Raw genomic sequence first — 23,518 nt, 5'->3', positions numbered from 1 at the left:
GTTCCGTTCCGTTCCGTTCCGTTCCGTTCCGTTCCGTTCCGTTCCATTCCATTCCATTCCATTCCATTCCATTCCATCTATTCTGTTCTGTTCTGTTCTGTTCCATATATTCTATTCCATTCCATTCCATTCCATTCCATTCCATTCCATTCTATTCTATTCTATTCTATTCTATTCTATTCTATTCTATTCCATTCCATTCTATTCCATTCCATTCCATTCCATATATTCTATTCTATTCTATTCTATTCTATTCTATTCTATTCTATTCCATTCCATTCCATTCCATTCCATTCTATTCTATTCTATTCCATATATTCTATTCCATTCCATCCCATCCCATTCCATCCCATTCCATCCCATCCCATCCCATCCCATCCGTTCGTTCGGTTCTGTTCTGTTCTGTTCTGTTCTGTTCTGTTCCGTTCCGTTCCGTTCTATTCTATTTCATATATTCTTTTCCATTCCATTCCATTCCATTCCATTCCATTCCATTCCATTCCATTCCATTCCATTCTATTCTATTCTATTCCATATATTCTATTCCATTCCATTCCATTCCATTCCATTCTAGCCCAGGTTGCAGAACACTGCTCCAAACTGTCACTCAACCGGTGAGAAGCGTCTGGAAAACGAAATCTCAGGAGCAAAAGGATCACTTTAATTTAGGGTTTTGCGTTTCTGCCCCAGCTATCCTCCGATAAAATTAACAGTGATGGGGTTTTCCTCTTGGATTTAATGGGTGATGGGGGAGGGGAAAGATTGTTCATTTTTCCAAACCGAACTCTAAAATCCGGAAGTGCAACGAAGAACGGTTGCAGGAATTGAGTATGTCTAGTTTAATGGAAATTAAAGGATTAAGGGGGGGGGGGGACATGATAACATCTTCCAATATTTGAGGGGCTGCTGCAAAGAAGAGGGGTGTGTGTGTCAAATTATTTTCCAAAGCACCCGAAGGCAGGACAAGAAGCAACAGACGGAAACTAATCAAGGAGAAAAGCAACCTGGAATTAAGTAGGAATTTCCTGACAGCGAGGACAATTAACCAGTGGAACAGCTTGCCACCAGAAGTTGTGGCTGCTCAATCACTGGAGGGTTTTAAGAAGGGATTGGACAACCATGTTTCTGAAATAGTATAGGGTCTCCTGCTTGAGTATGGGGTTGGACTAGAGGACCTCCTTGGTCCCTTCCAGCTCTATTCTGATTGAAATTGGGTGGGGTTTTTTATATCCGATTGAGCTCATCTCCCAGCCCCCCAGATCTCTCCTTCTCTGGAGGTTTGTTTATTTATTTTATTTATTTTATTTTGTCACAACAATATATCAAAAGATTATATAGTATATAAACACATATATGAGTAAATATAAGGAGGTATAAGCATATATATAGGAAGAAGAAAAGAAAAAAAAACAATAGGACAGGAACGGTAGGCACGTTTGTGCTCTTATGCACGCCCCTTATGGTCCTCTTAGGAATGGGGTGAGGTCAATAGTAGAGAGTTTTTGGTTAAAGCTTTTAGGATTATGGGAAGAGGCCACAGAGTCAGGTAAAGTATTCCAAGCACTGATGATTCTGTTACAGAAGTCATATTTTCTGCAATCTAGATTAAAGCGGTTGACATTAAGTTTGAATCTATTAGTTGCTCTAGTATTATTGCAATTAAAGCTGAAGTAGTCTTTAACAGGAAGGACATTACAATAGATGATTCTATGAGTTAAACTTAGGTCTTGTCGAAGGCGACGGAGTTCCAAGTTTTCTAAGCCTAGGATTTCAAGTCTGGTGGGATAGGGTATTTTATTGTTTTCAGAGGAATGGAGAACTCTTCTTGTAAAATATTTCTGGACACGTTCAATTGTATTGATGCCAGAGTTTGGGATAGCCTCTCAGCCTCCTCCCCTGGACGACTCACCCCGGATGACGGGATCCGGGCGCCGGGCTCCCGGGACTTCGCCGGGCGCCGGTGTCCAGTCGCTGTCATCCCGCTGGCCCGCGCAGCATCGACAGAATTTGTGAAACCAGCTTTGTTTCTTCCTCCTGGGTGCCGGTTCGGCAGCATTCGGCTGGCGTACCCGGTAGCTGACGTTGGCCCACCGTCCTGCATCTCCTCGCGGATCCGATACAGGCATGGCGTCTGCGGAAGAGAAAGAAGAGGAGCGTTTAGCCGCACAGTCCCCCGATCCCAGCTTAGAAAACAAAACCAACTTTTCGTTTGTTCGGTTAATCGTTTCCCCGTTTGCATCCGAGAGGAAGATGGAGAGGCGCTAAGAAAGACGAGGTAAAGATTCCGGAATGGCATCGGAGCCCCGCAAAGACAGGCTGGCAAAGAACAGCCGAGAGTACCCCTGTGGCTACGATACACCTTCTGCCTACGCAATTGCAAAACTCACAGCTTGCGTACATCCTTCCCAAGCCATTAAATACTCCTCTCAAATCACTGGAAAATGAATGGGCTTCAACCAGTGGTGGTATTCAGCCGGTTCGATCCGGTTCGGGCAAACCTGTAGCGGCGGATATGGTTCTGCCCACCCACCTGGACGTCATCACGTCCTGTTTTTTTACACTCTGTGCATGCACGCTCAATTTCGCGAACCGGTAGCGAAGGTAAGCGAATATCACCACAACTTCAACTCCCAGAATTCCCCAGCCAGCAAGGGTTTCCCAGAATTCAGCATGGCTAAAGAACAAATAGCAATAGCCCTCAGACTTATAGCCCGCTTCACAAGTGCTTTTACAGCCCTCTCTAAGCGGTTTACAGAGTCAGCCTCTTGCCCCCGCCCCAACAATCTTGCATTCCCCGCCCCACCCGATAAGGTAACTTGCTTAATAGATAGTGGGAATGCTGCAGTCGATGTAATATATCTTGACTTCAGCAAAGTTTTTTTTTAAAAAAAAGCCATGAAAACTGGCCGGGGGAATTTTGGGAGATGAAATTCATCCATCTTCAGAGGGCCAAGGTTGAAAAAAAGAAAAAAGAAAAGCTTGTTCTGCTAACACAAAGGTATCAAACTCAAGGCAAGGGAAGGGGCGGATCCGGCTCGCGGAGTGCTTAGATCTGGCCCGCTGCCGGGATCACCTTGGAAACAACACAGGATTGGCTCGTGGTGCCTCTGCCAGTGAAAATGGAGCTCCGTACGGTAGTGGTTTTCACTTAGCTTCGCTACTGGTTTGGAACTGTGAGCGTGTGTGTGCAGGCACTCGCTTTGCTCATGCACGGCGCTTCTGCGCATGCGCAGAGCATCCATGATGACATCCGGGCGAGTGGGTGGAGCCTCCCACCGCTGCCGCTACCGGTTTTCCCGAACCGGTGCAAACCGTTAGAAACCCACCACTGGCTTCGGAGGGCCGTGCGCAGCCCTCCCCAGCTCCATTTTCGCTGGCAGAGGGTTGCAGGAGGCTGTCTCAGCTGAAAACGGAGCTCAGGTGGCCGTTTTTGCTCCTGTCACCACCGGTGCCCTGACATGAGTGACGTCAAGCTGGCCACGCCCCCTCCCCGCATGTGCCCCTCCCCCAATGCGACCCTCCAATGAAATCGAGTTTGACACCCCTGTGCTAATACATCAAAATCCATTGGTTGTGATCGAAAGGATTGGCTTTTGAGGGTCTGCGACGGAGGTACGACAGCCCTTCGAGGCAGGCCAGGTGAAAAAACATCTTGGTAGGATCCGAATGGATCCGAATGGGCTTGATGTACATCAAATGCTCGTCCCTCCCGCTCTCCTGAGACTCAAGCACCATTGGACACTAGTTCCTCTGTTATTTACCTTTGGTGTCGACGATTGCCAGCCCTGCGAGGTAGGCCGGTGGCGAAACTTAATTCACTTAAGGAATGTCTCACTTAACAACAGAAATTTCGGGTTTAATTGTGGTTGTAAGTTGAGCGCTACCTGTAGTTGGCAAATACCTCTTACCCAAGTCCAGAGGGATAATTTCCTCTCGAAGACCCTCCCCAAATGAAGGAAGGATAGGAACTGTTAAATAATCTGGGCAGAATATTTAACATAATAACAGAGTTGGAAGGGTCCTTAGAGGTCTTCTAGTCCAACCCCCTGCCCAGGCTACACCATTTCGGACAAATGGTTATCCAACATTTGTCTCTCTATTTATTTATTATTTGTATGTTGCCTTTCATTATTTTTCGCTTTTACAAATAACTCAAGGCGGCAAACATATCCGGCAAACAAAACATGTCTGATTTTAAATTGTATTTATATGTTTGTTTTTAATTGCCTGTGAACCGCCCTGAGTCCCTAGGGAGATAGGGCGGTATATAAATCTGAAAAATAAATACCGTATATACTCGAATATAAGCCGATCCGAGTATAAGCCGAGGTCCCCAATTTTACCCCAAAAACTGGGGTAAACTGGGGACTCGAGTATAAGCCGAGGGTGGGAAATGAGGCACCTACCGGTTGGGGAAACCCTCCCTCCCTCAGCTGAGAAGGCTGGCGGCTCCCCCGCCCCGCCCTCTCACTGCACCGGCAGGGCTTCCCCGCGCCGTCCGGTAAAATGTGAAAAAAAGGAAAAAAAAACAAACTCGAGTATAAGCCGTATATACTCGAGTATAAGCCGAGGGGCTTAAAAAAAAAAAACTCGAGTATAAGCCGTATAGACCCGAGTATAAGCCGAGGGGACGTTTTTCAGCACAAAAAACGTGCTGAAAAACTCGGCTTATACTCGAGTATATACGGTAAATAAAATAAATATCCAACACTTCCCCGCTCTTTCTCTTATGTTCCCCACAACAACCACCCTGTGAGGGGGGACTGGTCTGTCTCACCCCAAAGGCACCCAACTGGCTCTCGTACCTAAGGCAGGACTAGAACTCACTACATTGAGCTTTCTAGCCTGGTACCTTAACCACTAGACCAGGGTCTCCGACCTTGGCAACTTCGTGGACTTCGACTCCCAGAATTCCCCTTTCATTTTGCTGAAGGCAAGATATATTACGCTTACTACATACCCCCCGTCTCTTAAGAAAGTTACCCTACGTGGGTGACTGAGGAATTCTGGGAGTTGAAGTCCACAGGTCTTAAAGTGGCCAAGTTTAGTGATCCTTACTGTAGTAGGGCAAACTGACTCTCTTACCTGAAAATGAGAGACATAGGCCCGCTTTGCCTGGACATTAAACCCCTGTTTAACCATGGCTTATGAAACAAGCCAGCTTCAGTCAGAGAATAGTTGCATCCCAGCCAATCAGCCATCTCCATTCAAAGGTTTTAGCACAGATAAGCTAGCTAGTCGCATCATCCCATTCAGACCCAATTTGATTATTCGTTGAGGTTCACCCTGTTTAAACCACAATGGGCTGAATTCACAAACCATGTTAAATCCCAAACCCCAAATATAAAGGGCTGTTTTTATTTCTGCAATATTTTTAGTTTTACCAGCCCAGCCGGGACGATCCTTGCAGGTTAAATCCTCTCTCAGGTTTAGTAGTCCAGCAAGTTCCCCCAGGTGAGTTTTATTTAAAAAAAACAAGACTTTCCTTAAAGGTACAGGTGGTCAATGGCTTGTTTAGCGACCATTTGAAGTTAGGATGAAACGGGGCGACTTACGTCCGGTCCTTGCATTTACAACTGTCGCAGTTGGGGACATTCTGGGAGTATTTTGACTTGTTTTTCTCCTCACGCCTTGCAAATTGGTTCCTATTTATGACGGTCGCCGTATCCTGGGGTCACACGATCCTCTTTTGCGACCTTCTGACAAGCAAAATCGATGGGGAAGGTGGATTCGCTTAACGACCGTGTTCCTGACTTAACAGCTGCAATGATTCACTTAACGGCGGGAGGGACAAAATGGGACAAAACAGGCTTAACAAATGCTTCCCTTAGCAAGCTAAATTTGGGGCTCAATTGTGGTCATAAGTCGAGGACTACCTGTACAGGGCGTTCCTCAACTTTACAACCATTCGTTCAGTGACCATTGAAAGTTACAAGGGCACTTTAAAAAAGTGACTTTATGACCAGTCCTCGTACTTACGACCGTTAGGGCATCGTCATGGTTACATGATCCAAATTGGGGTACTTGGCAACCAGCATGTATTTACGATGGGGGAATCACGTGATCGCCACTTGCAGCCAGCTTCCAACAAGCCAAATCAAGGGGGGGGGAGCCGGTTTCACTTAATGACCATTTGATTCACTTAACAACTTCAGCGATTTGCTTAGCAACCGTGGCCCCCAAAAAAACGGTCGTAAAATTGAACGTGACTCGCTTAAACCACCGCCTTACTTAGCCAGGGAAATGTTGCTCCCGATTGTGTCGTAAGTCGAGGAAAAGGACCCTAGTCCTCGACTTAACGACACAGTCGGGACCAGCATGGTTCGCAAGGCCTCACCGGCTGGGAAAAACCTCTTTAAACACGGGATGCAAAATCTTCCAGGCGTATCCGGGTTCGAAACATCCCGTGGCGGTCACCGATGTTCGCATACATCCCGCAGACACTTGTGAAGGAATTGTGAGGAAAACACGGTGAGCCGCTAAGCCCGAATAGAAGAAATTGTGAGACGAGTTCCACACGTAACATGTGGAAACCCTTTGCCACAGTTCTGGGACTCTGCTTCACCCACCCAGCCTTGTGACCAGGCCTCGACCCCGTCTTTCCCTCCAACGCCGACGTGCCAAGTTTCTAGTCCCTAAAGGTCTTGTGCAAGCTGCCGTTTCCCTTCCCCTTTCTGTGTCCCTTGACTCAGCACCGGCTGGGGAAAGGAGAGCGAGGGTCAGTGGGCCAAGGCAGATTCTCGGCCTCCTTCTTCAAAGCCCACCCAGCAATCCTGCTGTCTGCCAGATGTGGACAGATGCGGAGAAGAGAAAGGAGGCCAAAAGGCCCGAAGGAACCCAAAGGCCGAGAGAGGAATGTCGAAGAAAGGACAAATTGTACTTTTACGGGGTGGGTGGTGGGGAAACTGCTGATAAAATTTGAACCCAGGCCAAAGCTGTCCCGATATCAAAGGGATGAAAAAAAAAACCAGGTCAGGGGTTCGACCAACATCTGCTCCACGGCTTTGTTTTCCATGCTGGCTTAAATCTCCTTCTCCGTAACTCTAAATGTCCTGTTTGTTTGGTTTTGCCCTCTGGGTGGACTTCAACTCCCAGCATTCCCTTGGCAGCAGGGCTGACTGAGGAATTCTGGGAGCTGAAGTCCACAGGTTTAGTGACCCTTCGCTCTACGCCAGGCATAGATGGTATTCAGCTGGTTCAAATCGGTTCGTCCGAACCGGTAGCAGAAATCGTGGGTGGACCCACCCACCTGCTCCGGCTCTATGCCATCCTATTTAGGCATAATTTTTGAGGCCAGGCGCATGCGTGAAAGGAGCGTGTGCAACCAAAGCATATGCGCGGAAGGCCGGGCGCATGCGTATACGGGGACATTTGCGAACCGGTAGGGAAAATAAGTGAATACCGCCACTGACGGCAGGGATGTCAAACTGACGGCCAGCAGGCCGGATGTATCGCGCGCAGGCCACACCCACCCCAGCTCCGCGAAGGGGAGGACGTCGTGAATCGTCACCTGACGGCGACATGACACGGCGAGTTTGACACCCGGCACTGTACGGAAAACTGACTCTCTTACCTTACCAGTTAAGAGACCTAAGGCCTGGTTTGCCTTCGACATTATGTCACCCTGTTTAACCACGGATAAAGAACAAATGCGGCTAGGCGGCCTTTATCACTTTTTTTTTTTTGGGATAGAGTTAATTTTCCTAATAGATAGCGGGGATGCAGTCGATGTAATATACCTTGATGTCAGCAAAGTGTTTTTTTTTAAAAAGCCCATGAAAACTGACTGGGGAATTCTGGGAGTTGACGTCTATCCGTCTTCAAGTGGCCAAGGTGGAGAAACATTGCGATTGGAGCTCCTATATTTAGATCTAATCTTGGGATAAGCATAGTTGCGTAAAACCTCCAGCTTCAGGGGCAGTCTACCTGGATAATGACTCTCCAGGAGGGAAGAGTGCTTGAGTTTGACAGCAGATCAAACTTACCCTTTGAGTAGACCACATTTGAACAGACCACTGGCATCTGTCAGAAATGGTGTAAGGTCTCCTGCCCGGGCAGGGGGTTTGGACTAGATCCGCGATGACGAACCTATGGCATGCGTGTGGCGCACATAGCCATATCAGTGGGCACGTGAGCTCAGCTGATTTTCGGGCCTTCTGGGCCCACCAGGTTGTTTCCTGCCTCCGGAGGGCCTTCAGGGGGGTGGGAAAGGCCATTTTCGCCCTCCCCAGGTTCCTAGAAAGGCTCTGGAGCCTGAGGAGAGCAGAAAACGAGCCTTCCAGTCCCACCAGGAGTTTGCAAACTGGCCGTTTCCGGCCTCCGGAGGGCCTCTGGTTCTGGTGGTGAGGAAGGCCGTTTTCGCCCTCCCCAGGTTCCAAGAAAGGCTCTGGAGCCTGAGGAGAGCAGAAAACGGGCCTTCCAGTCCCACCAGGAGTTTGCAAACTGGCCGTTTCCGGCCTCCGGAGGGCCTCTGGTTCTGGTGGTGAGGAAGGCCGTTTTTGCCCTCCCCAGGTTCCAAGAAAGGCTCTGGAGCCTGGGTGTGTGTGTGAGAGAAAAACGGGCCCACCGGGCCATTGCGTGCCAAACTCACAAAGTGCCTTTGTGAGTTTATGAATGCAAATTGTCCCTTTTCCAAGACCAAGAAAACCTGAATAAAAAAGTTTCATGCTTGCCCAAAAAGGGGTAAAAAAATAAATCAGATTTCGGTAGCAAACATACAGAACCCTTCCCTTTCTGACTTTTAAACTCTCTCTGCCAATTCCCCGCAAGCAGAAATCTAGTCTGAAAGGGAACCAATGCCAATTCCCTGCAAGCAGAAATCTAGTTTGAAAGGGAACCAATGCCAATTCCCTGCAAGTAGAAATCTAGTCTGAAAGGGAACCAATGCCAATTCCCTGCAAGTAGAAATCTAGTCTGAAAGGGAACCAATGCCAATTCCCTGCAAGCAGAAATCTAGTCTGAATGGGAACCAATGCCAATTCCCTGCAAGTAGAAATCTAGTCTGAAAGGGAACCAATGCCAATTCCCTGCAAGTAGAAATCTAGTCTGAAAGGGAACCAATGCCAATTCCCCGCAAGCAGAAATCTAGTCTGAAAGGGAACCAATGCCAATTCCCCGCAAGTAAAAATCTAGTCTGAAAAGAAACCAATGCCAATTCCTTGCAAGTAGAAATCTAATCTGGAAGGGAGACAATGCCAATTCCCTGCAAGTAGAAATCTAGTCTGAAAAGAAACCAATGCCAATTCCTTGCAAGTAGAAATCTAATCTGGAAGGGAGACAATGCCAATTCCCTGCAAGTAGAAATCTAGTCTGAATGGGAACCAATGCCGATTCCCCGCAGGTAGAAATCTAATCTGGAAGGGAGCCAACATGTTGCCAAGGAGGGTTTTTTTCCTTGAAATAAACCAGATTTTAGTACCAAACACACACAGCCTTCCTTTTCCAACTTTTGAATTCTCTCCGTTAGTAGAAACCAACGCCAATTCCCCGCAAGTAGAAATCTAATCCGGAAGGGAGGCAACGAAAGTCACCAAAGAGTTTCTTTTCTTGAAATAAAACCAGATTTCAGGAGCATACGTAGAGAGCTTCCTTCCTTTTCAGATTACGAGATTTGAGTTCTCTCCGTCACTGGGAAGCCAACGCGAGTTCCCCGCAGGTAGAAATCTAAGCTGGAAGGGAGCCAACCAAATGTGCCCACCAAGGACTTTCTATCTTCCTGGCCCATTCGCAGAGATTGTGCTGTGCTGTGAGATATCACACACACACAGAGTAAAAAAAACTTTCCTGACAAGTTTATTTTGGCTGTCAAAATATGTAAGGAATGGGGCCTGGGATATTGTAAGTTAGCCTGCAGGAAGGGCGGAAGAAAGTAAAATAAAAGAAAGAAGAAAGATAAATAAAACAGATTGTGTATACCTGTGAGTTCAAGTGTAACCAAACAAATTAGAGAGCATGTCCCAAGTGGTAATAGGTAGATTTTTTTTGAGGGCTTGGCCAGGGTGGAAGAAATATGAATTATTCTTCTCTGACATTATTTTCAAGGTGAAAATCGTCCCCGATATTTAGATTGCTAAATAGAACCGCAGAGTTGATTCTATTTATTTTTGATCTATAATTCATTTCCTTTGTTCCACCCAAATTCCAAAGCCTGACACTTGAAAAGCTCCTTTGTGACTAACAACACACATTTTGTACTCTCGCACGGGAAACATCTCCTCCTGATTTTGGATGAGGTCCTCCACTTACGACCGAAATGGAGCCAGGAATTATAGGGAGTTCTCCACTTACGATAGTTCGTTTAGTGAACGTCTGAAATTACGACAGCTCTGCGGGAGGGAAAAATGTGAGTCATGACCGTTTTTCGCACTTCTGACCGTTGCAAATTCCCCACGGTGACGTGATCTAAGTTCGGACACTTGGCAAGTGTTTCGTATTTATGACGGTTGCAGGATCCCGGAGTCAGGCAATCTCCTTCTGAGCCGGATTGGCTTAACAACCGTGTAACTTGCTTAAGAACAGCAACGATTCACTTAACAGCGGTCGTAAAAGGTCTTATAACGGGGCAAAGCTCTCTCTGCCATGGTCTCACTTAGTGCAAATTTGGGGCTCAATTGCGGTCATTAAGTTGAGGACTACCTGTACGGTTGTAAGGCACAGCAATTGTTCACTGGGTCACCACGGATGCCTGGAATCACTTAACGATTGTGGGTCGTTAAGCGGGCCGCCCTGGGACCGTGTCCAATTTTATGACCTTTTTTTTGTTGTGCCGGTCGTTAAGCGAACCAATTTTGCCCAAGGGGCGTTTTTTTTTTGGCCAGGAATAAGCAGTCAATGCCCGAAAAATACCGAAAATTGTAAATGGCCATTAATTGTGACGCAGTGGCCAAAGGCCCACTATGTGATCATGCCATTGTGTGTATGTGTCCATCAGAACTTTGAAAATGTGTGCTGATTAACTTTGGGGATGTCCGTCGTTAGCTTGAATCGTCACTAAGTGAGGACTACCTATATTGCCTTCCTGTGTGAAGCAGAATAGAGAGAAGGTGGCCACTGAGCATGTAGCAAGTCCTTTTTGCTCAACGCAAACATACGTGCGCACGCAACCAAAATTGCATCCAGCTCTCTAAGGCTTTGAATCTTGCAGAAAACCTGGCCGACAGTTAAATATGCCTTTTGTACTATATTTCCAGTCTCTCAATGCTGAATATTGCAAAATCTCTGATCGCGTGGCGTTCTTGTGCGCCTTTAAACACTCGACGACTGGGGACGACTCTACAGTACTATAAAAAAAATCCCATTTTTGGTAAAGTTCTTTTTTTTTTTTTAGGTGCCAAGATGAAAGCTTAACTTTAATGGATTTTTTTTTTTTAGAATCGAATCGAATTCTTTATGGGCCAAGTGTGATGGGACACACAAGGAATTTGTCTCCGGTGCATAAAATACGTTCCCAGCTCTCGGTGTACATAAAAGATATAAAGTGATTAAATCGTGATCATAAATACATCCATCGTGATTCATGAGATGCAACGCTTAAGAGAGATAGTCACAGGATGTCAAATAAGCAATCAACATAAATCCGACTAGGAAACGAAATAAAACAATATGAATCGTAAGTATATAAGCGACAAAGTTATTATAGTCATAAGTAGAACAGGAGCTAGGTAACAGGAAGGAGAACAATAAGAATAAGAATAATACGGTCTTAGCAAATAGCTAAAGATACGATCCTAATTTATGGTTGGAATGTTTGATAGCACATTTTAATTGGATATCTTTAGAGTCGCATTTAGTAAGGTGTTTAGCCTAAATAAATCAATGCATAAAATAAATTTTAAAAAATAAGTTCTTTCCATAACTTCCTTCCGAACGTGGATTTTATTCCTTTTTTTAATAAGCCAGCGTAACAAGGTGTCCAAATGTACTGGTAGCCCTCGACTTATGACCGCAATCGGCCCCAAATTTCCACCGCTAAGTGAGACCTTTGTGAAATGAGTTTTGCCCCCTTTTTCGACCTTTCTTGTCACAGTTGCTAAGGGTTAGGAACAGGGTTGTTAAGTGGATCTGGCTCCCCTAATTGACTTTGTGTCAACTCGTAAAGCATTCCTGGCCAGCTCTCGAGTTGCCATAGGCAAGAGGGATGGTAAATCGACGCAGCAGCAGGGCAGCCAAAAACAAAAGCACATTCCAGACATATCTCTCTCAAGGCTGTCTCCCAGGGTTACCCACTGCGGGCCGGGGGGGAGTGATTTCTACAATCTGTGAAATTGCTCTGTGGGCAAATGTGATTGATGACACATCTTGGGCGGGGGGGGGAGATTCAAATGACCTTCCACAGATTTTGGGGAACATCTGGCGATGGCCAGAGTCTCCACAGCTCTACTCAAACTCTGCCCATCAGGGCCTGGAAGCAACCATGTGTTGTGTAAGGGGTGGTTGGATACCGCTGGGGAGGCCTGCAAAACATCTGGATCAAAGCCAGAATGGCAGGACCGACAAGAAAGAGATACCAACCCTGCCCAGAAATATTATGCAATGGTTGATTTGTTGATTAATTTGTCGCTATAAATTTGGCCTCACACCCACCGTGTATCAGCAGCTGGCACGTTTGCTCAGTCTGTGGAGCTCACACCGCACATGAAACCACAAAACCTGGTTTACCTCCGCCAGAGCTACAATACACTATCCCAAAAACAATGAAATTACGGTAGATTATGGTTTAGGTGAGTTGAGACCAGGGGGTCTCCAGTGTTGGTCACTTTAAGACTTGTGGACTTCAACTCCCAGAATTCCCCAGCCAGCATGTCATGCATTCTAATACAAATAAAACCAAGTTAATCATAATCTTTACATTCAATCCGCTTATACCCTGTTTTCCGAAAAATAAGACCCAACAGGAAAATTAAGCCCTAGCATGATTTTTCAGGATGCTCATAATATAAGCCCTACCCCCAAAATAAGCCCCAGTTAAGATTGTCAGCCAGATGGATGCATTTAGTACTGTATTTCCCCAAAAATAAGACCTAACCAGAAAATAAGCCTTAATGTGTCTTTTGAGCAACAATTAATATAAGATCCGGTCTTATTTTGGGGAGAATACTATTAGAAATATATTTCTAATAATAATGCATACATATTCAATTATAATCTATTATAATCTATCATTGTTCAATTATTCCACATTTTCTCTTGTCATTACTTTCATTTTATGATGTAAAAAGGTATACGCTAATGTTTTCTTATTTCTATCACTTATTCTAACTTTTGATCCTATCACCCTTCGTTAAAGAAACTTTTTCTTTCTTTCTTATCTAACTTCTGAGCATGTCACCTACTTAAAATGAAAAAAAAGAAAAGAAAAGAAGAAGAGAGCGAGAGAAAAGCAACTCAGAACAACAACAGGAAAAAAATATTCTTTCTTCTTAAGGTGAAGGTTATGTTTAGTTTAGTTTTATTAAATTTTTATACCGCCCTTCTCCCGAGGCACAGCCAAAGGATAAAAATATAAGAAATATACAATTAAAACAACAATTTAAAACCGAGCAAATTAGAAAAAATGGCCAGTATTAAAAATTTAAAATTTAAAATTCCAACCCTAAAATGATGATAAAACCCCAGTTAAAATTTAAAAATATTAGGCCAGTCCCGCTTGAATAAATAAGTGTGTTTTCAGCTCATGTAAGAATTATTTGGTGTGGTTTTGTGTTTCTAATGGGACCCAGCCCGGAGTAAGGAAGATGGGCGTTCTTTCAATTTGGTCTATAAAATAAAACAAATAATGATGATTTCCCTTTGTCTTGAGAGTCAGAGGTGATGGATGTGCTCTCAGGCCATGCTAAAAAAAAAAATTCCTCCACCTTTGCAATCTTGCTTAATCACCACCGAGGCCGTCAGGAAAGATCGTGGCCGCTGTCTAGTGACAGTGAGTTCCCAAGGATAATTATGCATTCCATATTCGATGCTCCCTCGGTTTTCTTGCGCAGGCATTACTTAAGCCACGCAAGGCGAGTTCTTGGAAGTGGCCCTGCCCAGGACTCTCTGCAGAGGTTTTGGCTTTTCGACAGGTGAAGTTTTGATGCGGGTTTTGTGAGGTAAAAGTTGAAGAGCCATGGTATCTCATACCAGCCTGCACCGAGTTTTCAGGCTTGGTAAATCGGGAAACTTCGCTTCTCCGCTCGTCCCTTAAAACTACCAGATTGTGGTTTCTTTTAAAGTGGCATCGTTCAACGAGCTTCCCACAACTTTGTCGGTTGCCAAAAATTGCAGTTAGCAAAGGCTAATGACAGGGTTCGATGGGCATGCTAAGTCAAACCAGAGTCACCACAGTTTTACTTTTAAATGTTATTTTTTTTAAAAAAAATTAAATACACAAGCGTGTACCGCGCCTGTTTGCTTATACAAAGGATCCCTTTTAGCACCAGTTTAATCCGAGCTGGGGAAGAAATCCCGGCTTTTAAAAACCGGGTGTTCTCTTAAGGTGGGGCACCCAATTTCTATCATCGGATGGATATAAAGTCAGCTGCGATTTGCAAAATTAAGTCGGCTCTTTTGCAGGGAAGATTTTCGGCCCAATATTTATTTTACCGGTAGCCACTAGTTCATTTAGTGGCCGTTCGTAGTTACAACGGCCCGGAAAAAAGGGGACTTACGATCGTTTTTCACACTTATGACCTTCGCAGGAGTCCCGTGGCTACGTGACCAAAATTAAGATTCTTAGCAACTGATTCATATTTATGACGGTTGCAGTGTCCCCGGGGCCACGTGACCTTCTGACAAGCAACCTCAATGGGGAAGCCGGATTCACTTAACAACGGCGTGACTAACTTAACAGCCGAAGTGATTTGACGGTGGCAAGAAGGATCGTAAAGTGGGGCAAAACTCACTTAATGTCTTGTTTTGGCAGCAGAAATATTGGCTCAATGGTGGTCGTAAGTCAAGGACTGCTTGTAGTTATACAACCATTCGTTTAGTGACCGTTTGAGGTTGACTACAGCACTGAAAAAAGCGACGGATGGCCCGTCCTCGCAGTTACGACCATCTCAGCATCCCCCTGATTAATTGATCAAAATTCAGGCGCTTAGCGGAGAAGGTCCATTTGCGACCTTCCCAGATGGCTTCTGACGAGCAAAGTCAACCGGAGAAAGGCGGATTCGTTTAACAACCCTGCGATTTGCTTAGCAACTGCAGTGATTCGCTTAACAACCGTGGGAGAAAACGTCGAGAAGTGGGGCACAACCCGCTCAACAACAGTCAATGGAAACTCACTTAACAAGTGCAGGAATTTGCTTAACAGCCGTGGCAGAAAGTTCATAAAACAGGGCACTTATTCGCTTAACAACTTCCTTGCTTAGCCACGGAAATTCTGACCCCCCAATCATGGCCGTAAGTCGAGGACTAACTGATTGCTTAACTCTGGGCCAGATTTTTAAGGGCTGGAGAAAATACAAAGGGAGAAAACACAAAATTATCTCCACAGAATCGCTCCTCCATTTCTAAAAAGACACGTGGAGCTTTCTCCTCGCTCCTTCGCTCTGCACATCCTCAGAGGCACCATGGCTTTCCGCACCCGGGCAGCTTTCTCAGCTCAAACCGGCCGGCTGAATCCATGGGAATTTTTGTGCCTGACGGATGGTTTGAAATGAGCTGAGACAGGAAGCTAACATTTTGCCTGGGGAAGTATATGGGGGAGGGTGGGGGGGAGAAGGAATGTTTGGGATGCTCCCGAAGGTTACTCATCCATCATTGTGTGCTCCACCTTGGCCCTTGTCACTACCTATGGGGACGGGCTCCACCGAGGGCAGCGCCCAGATGGGTAGCAAGCCTGCCAGTTAGTCTGGGAAGAAGTTTCTAGTTGAACCGTGCCTAAGTTTTTTTCAGTATCAGCAACTCAAAGTTTAATGGACTTCAACTCCCAGGATCCCCCAGCTGGCTTAGTAGCTTCGTTACGTTAATGCTTTGCTGGCTAGGGAATTCTGGGAGTTGACGTCCACCCATCTCAAAACTTAAGAAACACTGCAATAACATAACGAAGCTACTAAGCCGGCTGGGGGATTCTGGGAGTTGAAGTCCACCCATCTCAAAAGTTGGGAAAACACTGCCTTAACGTAACGATGCTACTAAGCCAGCTGGGGGATTCTGGGAGTTGAAGTCCACCCATCTCAAAAGTTGAGAAACACTGCATTAATATAACGATGCTACTAAGCCGGCTGGGGGATTCTGGGAGTTGAAGTCCACCCATCTCAAAAGTTGAGAAACACTGCATTAATATAACGATGCTACTAAGCCAGCTGGGGGATTCTGGGAGTTGAAGTCCACCCATCTCAAAAGTTGAGAAACACTGCCTTAACGTAACGATGCTACTAAGCCGGCTGGGGGATTCTGGGAGTTGAAGTCCACCCATCTCAAAAGTTGAGAAACACTGGATTAATATAACAATGCTACTAAGCCGGCTGGGGGATTCTGGGAGTTGAAGTCCACCCATCTCAAAAGTTGAGAAACACTGCCTTAACATAATGACGCTACTAAGCCGGCTGGGGGATTCTGGGAGTTGAAGTCCACCCGTCTCAAAAGTTGGGAAAACACTGCCTTAACATAATGACACTACTAAACCAGCTAGGGGATTCTGGGAGTTGAAGTCCACCCGTCTCAAAAGTTGAGAAACACTGCCTTAACTTAAGGATGCTACTAAGCCGGCTGGGGGATTCTGGGAGTTGAAGTCCACCCATCTCAAAAGTTGAGAAACACTGCCTTAACGTAACGACGCTACTAAGCCGGCTGGGGGATTCTGGGAGTTGAAGTCCACCCGTCTCAAAAGTTGGGAAAACACTGCCTTAACATAATGACACTACTAAACCAGCTAGAGAATTCTGGGAGTTGAAGTCCACCTGCCTCAAAAGTTGAGAAACACTGCAATAAGATAACCAAGCGTGCCCATTTCTACATTCTCCACCTCCTTGCAAGACCCCATGCCTTTACACAAGCAAAGAGCAGGCAGGAATCGAACTGGGCAAGGGAGGGAAGAGCTTTCATCCCAAGAGACCGGTTTGAGGACTAGACCAGCTATCAGCAAACCGGTTTCACAGGGTGGATCCTTGGGAAGCTAAGCCACGCCATTCCCACACACAAAGAGAAAAATCAGCAATACGGACGTTTGCTGAATTTTAAGAAGAGTCACCGGGGTGGGGTTTTCGGTTTGGATGTAGGGACGGCGAATTTAAAAATAACTTCCCATGGAAGGCGGGGACAATTTGTGGGTTGCCGGAACGGAGTCTCCAAGGAAGGGTCCCTCCTGGGTGGCTGGCACTGCCATCAGCCGCCGTCTAGCCTGTTTGCTATGATCGAGCTGATCTAGGAAGTGCCGCACTCTATGGTCGTCAAGCTGGTCGGTTTATTCCGATGGTAATTTTTTTTAAATCATTTTTTAATATACTGAATGCGTTGGCCGGCTCAGGGCTTCTTTGAATCCAGCGATACGAGCAACTAGGCAGATTAACTAAAGAAAATTGATTTCCCGCTTAAAATTGTGGCTTGCAAACCCAGGATTGGGGGCTCCGCCTGAGGAATTACACTACCAATTGTGGTTTACTCAACAAACCATGGTTAAGCAAGGCCCGCTTTTTTTTTTTTTTGTAGCCCTGTGGGAGGATAGAAAGGAAGAAAAAAATGACAATATCGAGCCATCCGCTCCTTACTTTCTATGCAAGAATGCTTTCATGTGCAGGACTCTGTTTTGGAAAAGAGTTCCTCTGAGCATGAGCAAAGTACGTTTCTTTTTGTAATGATATTTCTGGAAGACGATGTCCTAGACCAGAGTGGGGAATGATGGCCCCCTTTTAGGACTTGCGGACTTCAATTCCCAGAATTCCTGACTGGAATTGGCTCAGGAATTCTGGGAGTTGAAGTCCACAAGTCATAAATAGGCCATCGCTGTAGATATCTGTAGATTTAAGTCCAGGAGTAACCTGTGTGGATGTTTTTAGCCGTGACTAAAAAATGTGCCCGTTTTACAGGCAGTCCTCATTTAGTGACCACTGTTATTAAACAAAATGGTCTTTAAGTGAAGACATGCATATGCTCTTCCTTTCCTCTGCGTCACGGACCTGAATGGGTCGTAAATGAGAGGAACGGTCACCACGTTCCTTTATCATCCCCTCTCACGACCGTAAACGGTCGCTAAACGAGGTCCGCCTGTAGGAGGATCCAACCGGGGTCGTCGGCAGGGTCACAAAATGGCAAACGCCACTGAAAAATCCCGATCCAATTTATTATTAAAAGATTTTCAACCAAGTCAAAAGCAGGACTCCAAAAACAAATAATTTGGATGCAGACGAATCTGAAGAGCAAGAATTTTTGCACGTTATTTGACATTTTTCCACTACCAAATGGTCTCAGACCAGAGTCACAGTTTATGACGGGTCAGAGAGCTGTTTGCTCTCTGAAACCATCATTGATTGTGGTCTGTACAAGAAGATCCTGCCACTGAATCCCCTCCCCCCTAAAAAAATCACCAGACTCCAACAAACTTCATAGTGGGACGGGTCTTGAGGTCATCCAATCCAACCCTCTGGATTTAACCAATTAACCAGAATTAACCAGTGGAACAGCTTGCCACCAGAAGTTGTGGAGGCTCCATCCCTGGAGGTCTTTAACAAGAGAATGGACAACCATTTGTCTGAAATAGTATCGGGTCTCCTGCTTGAGCGGAGGACTGGACTAGAAGACCTCCAAGGTCCCTATTCTGATCGATAGATAGCCCAACAGACGGATGGGTCTTGCTTAAACCACGGCCCATCGTTTCTCCAACTTTGAACCAGAATTAATTAATTTTTCCAAAAATTTAAAACTGGAATTTGTGCTCTGCACTCCGAAAATAAGTACTAAGGACGGTGTGTGTGTGTGTTTGTGTGTGTGTGAAGGACAATATTTGCTTGTTTACCCTCTAAATCTCCAAAACGGGGAATTTCTCCCGCTCTGCTTTGCCCAAGACTGGCAATGAAATTTTGGCAAAAAAAGCTTGCAGCTTCATTCAAACAATACAGAGAAGCTGGAAACTCCTTTCCGGACAAACCACTGTTATTCGTTGTCAGAAACGTACATACATAACAGGTACAGGGTTGGAAGGGACCATGGAGGTCATCTAGCCCAACCCCCTGCTCATGTAGGGGACCTGTACTAGGGATTCGAACCGCCGAACCGCTGACAAAGCACAGCGTCTTAGCAGCCGAGCCACCTGTCCTGCAGAAAGGAATTCTTATTTTATTTTATTTTATTTTGTCACCGCAGATCAGCATTTCTCAACCTTGGAAACTTGAAGATGGGTGGATTTCAACTCCTCGAACTCCGAACTTGAAGATGTGTGGACTACAACACCCTTGGCTGTTCTGGGCAATTGTGGGAATTTGTAGTCCACCCATCTCTAAAAGTTGGGAGCTCTGGGAATCGAAGTCCATCCATCTTCAAACGTCTTGAAGGTTGGGAAAACACTGCGAATAGAATAGAATAGAATAGAATAGAATAACAGAGTTAGAAGGGACCTTGGAGGTCCTCTAGTCCAACCCCCTGCAGAATAGAATAGAATAGAATAGAAAATATGGAATGCAATAGAATAGAATAGAATAGAATAGAATAGAATAGAATAGAATAGAATAGAAAAGAAAAGAAAATATGGAATGCAATAGAATAGAATAGAATAGAATAGAATAGAATAGAATAGAAAATATGGAATAGAATAGAATAGAATAGAATAGAATAGAATAGAATAGAATAGAATAGAATAGAACAGAATGGAATGGAATTCTTTATTGGCCAAGTATGGTTGGACACACAAGGAATTTGTCTTTGGTGCATAAGCTCTCAGTGTACATAAAGAAAAATAAAATAAAATATATTCATCATGAATCACAAGGTACAACACTGAGTGATAGTCATAGGATGCTAATAAGCAATCAAATCATATTAGGAAACAAATAAAACAATACAAATTGCAAAGAGACAAGCAACATGGCTATAGCCATAAATGGGAAGAGATAAGTACTAGAAAGGATGATGACAATGATAATGATAATAATAATGGAATGTGTGATGCCTTTTTCAATGTTCAGTTAACTGAGTTTCATGTTTAAATAATAATAATAATAATAATAATAATAATAATAATAATAATAATAATAATAATAATAATAATAATAATAATAATAATAACTTGGTTGATACCTAGGACGCTGGCAGCAACCTGTATCAACCGTTAGCACCAATCAATGGTATTTGTGATGCGTTTTTGAATGTTCATTTGACTGAATTTCGTATTTCATGAATAAAGTAAATAATAATACAGTGTTAATAAGTTGGACAGTATTGTGGGAATTAGTTGTTTAGCAAAGTGGTGGCATTATATACCATTACATAGACCAAACATACCACTTCTGCAACATTCACCCCATTTGGTGACCCAGCAAACCAGCAAGCCACGTTCTGGCTTGTCAATCTAGGTTTAGCAAAGGCGCTCTGGACCCCCCCCTCCAAAATGCGCGTAAGACGACACCCCCGTCCCCCAATTTCCAACCACTGGTTTTGGGGTTTTGTGTTTTTTTGGACCCACAATAACTATACTGAATTTTTATAACTATTTACTATTAATAACTATTTACTGAATCTGCACTACTATTAATCTTCTCATAGTTCCCATCACCAATCTCTTTCCACTTATGACTGTATGACTATAACTTGTTGCTGGCAATCCTTATGATTTATATTGATATATTGATCATCAATTGTGTTGTAAATGTTGTACCTTGATGAAGGTATCTTTTCTTTTATGTACACTGAGAGCATATGCACCAGGACAAATTCCTTGTGTGTCCAATCACACTTGGCCAATAAAAAATTCTATTCTATTCTATTCTATTCTATTCTATTCTATTCTATTCTATTCTCGCTCAATCGGGTCTTTAAGAATCTCTGCTTAACTCGAGTTTAAGTTAAGTGTCAACTCGTGGGTATCTTAACGCTTTTGGTCTTACGGGAACCGGGGGGGGGGAGCCCACGGATTTGTCCCGGAGAGGGTTCGGGGTTCAGATCCAGAGGGGTCTCCGCCAAAGCTGCGCCCCCCCCACCCCCCACCCGTGATTTCCACTCGGGAGCGGATTCTGGGGAGCCCGGCCTGCCTTGCAGGGTTGTCGTGAGTCGAAAGGCGCGACCCCCGCTGCGGGCACGACTTTGGGACCTCCCGAAGTCCCGTTCCGACGCCCAGAGGGAGGCAAGAGTCCTCCTTTCTAAAGCCTCGACAACTCTCCTTCCCAGCCCCGGGGGTTCAAGCACTCGGCACTACAAGTCCCATCTTCCCGATGATGGGCGCTGTGGTCCTGCCCTCTCTAGTTTTCAAGCGCTGGATTCCCACGCGCGGGAGTCCCGCCTGGCGACGCGCGTTTCTTACAACAGCCGCTTTGGTGCCTAATTTTCTATCCTGACCCACTGCTGGATCACAGGTGGGGTTAAAGGGACCACCCCCCAGACACACTTTGGGGGTTCTGCCCCCCTCCCCACATCTCCCCTTCTTTGCTTCCCATTCCCTCGGGAATCCCCGGGCTGTGGGTTTTCTCCAGAATATCTTTCCATCCCAAACTTCTTCGCAACTCCTTCTCAAGTGTGTGTGTGTGTGTGTGTGTGTTTGTGTAACTCCCCATACCTGCCCGGCATCCATCGGCTGCTCTAGGCGGCCCCGGCTACTTGTGCACACAGCTGGAGACACCTTGCAGCTACCACCTGCTAAAGGTTCCCTCCCTAATCCAGTCCTTCCTTCCTTCCTTCCTTCCTTCCTTCCTTCCTTCCTTCCTTCCTTCCTTCCTTCCTTCCTTCCTTCCTTCCTTTTTCTCTCCCCCTTTTCCACCTACCTACCAACTTTCTTTTCTTCTTTCCTTCTGTCCTTCCTCTCCTCCCTCCCTCCACTCCTCCCTCCCCTCTTCCTTCCCTCTTTTCCACCTATCTACCTACCTACTTACTTTCTTTTCTTCATTTCTTCCTCTCTCCTTTTCCCCTTCCTTCCTTCCCTCTTTGCCACTTACCTACCTACTTTCTTTCCTCTTCTTCTTTTCTTCTTCCCTTCCTCTTTTCTTTCCCTTTTCTTCCTTCCTTCTCTCTTCTTCCTCTCGCTTTTCCACCTTCCTTCCTTCCCTCCCTCCCTCCCTCTTTTTCTACCTTCCTTCCTTCCTTCCTTCCTTCCTTCCTTCCTTCCTTCCTTCCTTCCTTCCTTCCTTCCCTCCCCTCCCTCTTTTCCCACTTACCTGCCTTTTTACCTACCCTACTCCTGCCTACCTACCCTCCCTTCTTTCCTTTCTTCCTTCCCTCCCCCTTTTCCCACCTACTTATTTACCTATCTATCTACCGATCCTTTTTCTTTCCTTCCTTCCTTCCTTTCTACCTACCTTCCTACCTACCCACCCTCTCTTCTATCTACCTACCTACTACCCTCCCTTCCTTTCTTCCTTCCTTCCCTCTCTCTTTTTCCACCTACTTACCTATCTACCTACCTATCCTCTCTCCTTCCTTCCTTCTTTCCTTTCTTCCTTCCCTCCCCCTTTTTCCACCTACTTACTTACCTATCTACCTACCGATCCTTTTTCCTTCCTTCCTTCCTTCCTTCCTCCTTCCTTCCTCCCTACCTACCTACCCACCCCTTCTTCTACCTACCTACTAACCTCCCTTCCTTTCTTCCTTCCTTTCCTCTCCCTTTTTCCACCTACTTACCTACCTATCTACCTACCCTCTCTCTTTCCTTCCTTCCTTCTTTCCTTCCTTCCTTCCCTCCCTCTTTTTCTACCTACCTACCTACCTTTCTCCGATCTCTCAGCAACGGTGGTCCTGTCTCTGCCTCCCTCCTGACGACGGCCCCTCCGACCTCCACCTTCCCCAAAGTTGCACAGAAGACCCTCTTCAGCCCCCCAGGTCGGTGTCTTCAGCCGCCCTCCACCTCACCTGCCCCCGGCGCCGGCCCGCACTCACCTGGCACTCGGCGGCTCAGCTCCGATCCGGCTCGCTTCGCCCCCGAAGCGCTCTGGAGCCAGAAGAGGGATGCGCAACTCCTGTCAAAAGTCTGGGGTGGAGCCGGCTTGGAGTCACAAATATGAGAAGTATCCGGGGAGGGGAGAGGAGGGGAGGGGAGGGCCGAGGCTGCTGGCCCCTCCCCGCGTGGAACTTCTCAGGCGTGAGGGCAAGGACGGGGGAAGCTGCCTCCTGAGTCAGAGGGGTCAACTGGGGGGGAGGACGCACTCCCTGCCCCGTCCAGACAGGAGGGAGGGCAGGATATGGGGTTAAGGAGTCAGGCTGTCCTTGCGCACCGACTGGTATTTTTACCCCACCTGTATTTCTCCTCCCCAACCCATATTTCTATAATGGGGAGGGGTCCCTGAATGAAGAAGAATTAAAAAAAAAAATCCCCCCCACCTCAGTTCCTTATAATCCATGATTGGGACTTTTTATTTTTTTTGCCTAGGTGGTCGCCAACGAAAAGAGAATCTTTTTGGAACTT

The 23,518-nt window shown here is 45.8% G+C and overlaps 1 protein-coding gene across 1 annotated transcript in view; it reads right to left on the bottom strand.

The window, feature by feature from the left end:
- TGM1 (transglutaminase 1) overlaps positions 1–23,136 on the bottom strand; it is a 63,301-nt gene extending 40,165 nt beyond the window's left edge. The window contains exons 1-2 of the mRNA XM_058181158.1: positions 22,993–23,136; positions 1,910–2,131 (exon numbers count right to left, since the gene is read on the bottom strand). Coding sequence (XP_058037141.1) covers positions 1,910–2,126 — 217 coding nt within the window. The 5' untranslated portion in view covers positions 2,127–2,131; positions 22,993–23,136. The remainder of the gene's footprint in view (positions 1–1,909; positions 2,132–22,992) is intronic.
- Positions 23,137–23,518: the final 382 nt, after the last annotated feature.

The sequence above is a fragment of the Ahaetulla prasina genome, chromosome 4, assembly GCF_028640845.1.
Source record: "Ahaetulla prasina isolate Xishuangbanna chromosome 4, ASM2864084v1, whole genome shotgun sequence".
In the NCBI taxonomy this organism is placed as follows: Eukaryota; Metazoa; Chordata; class Lepidosauria; order Squamata; family Colubridae; genus Ahaetulla; species Ahaetulla prasina.
The sequence above is the reverse complement of the archived record's forward strand: the minus strand, read 5'-3'. Positions and strand labels throughout refer to the sequence as shown.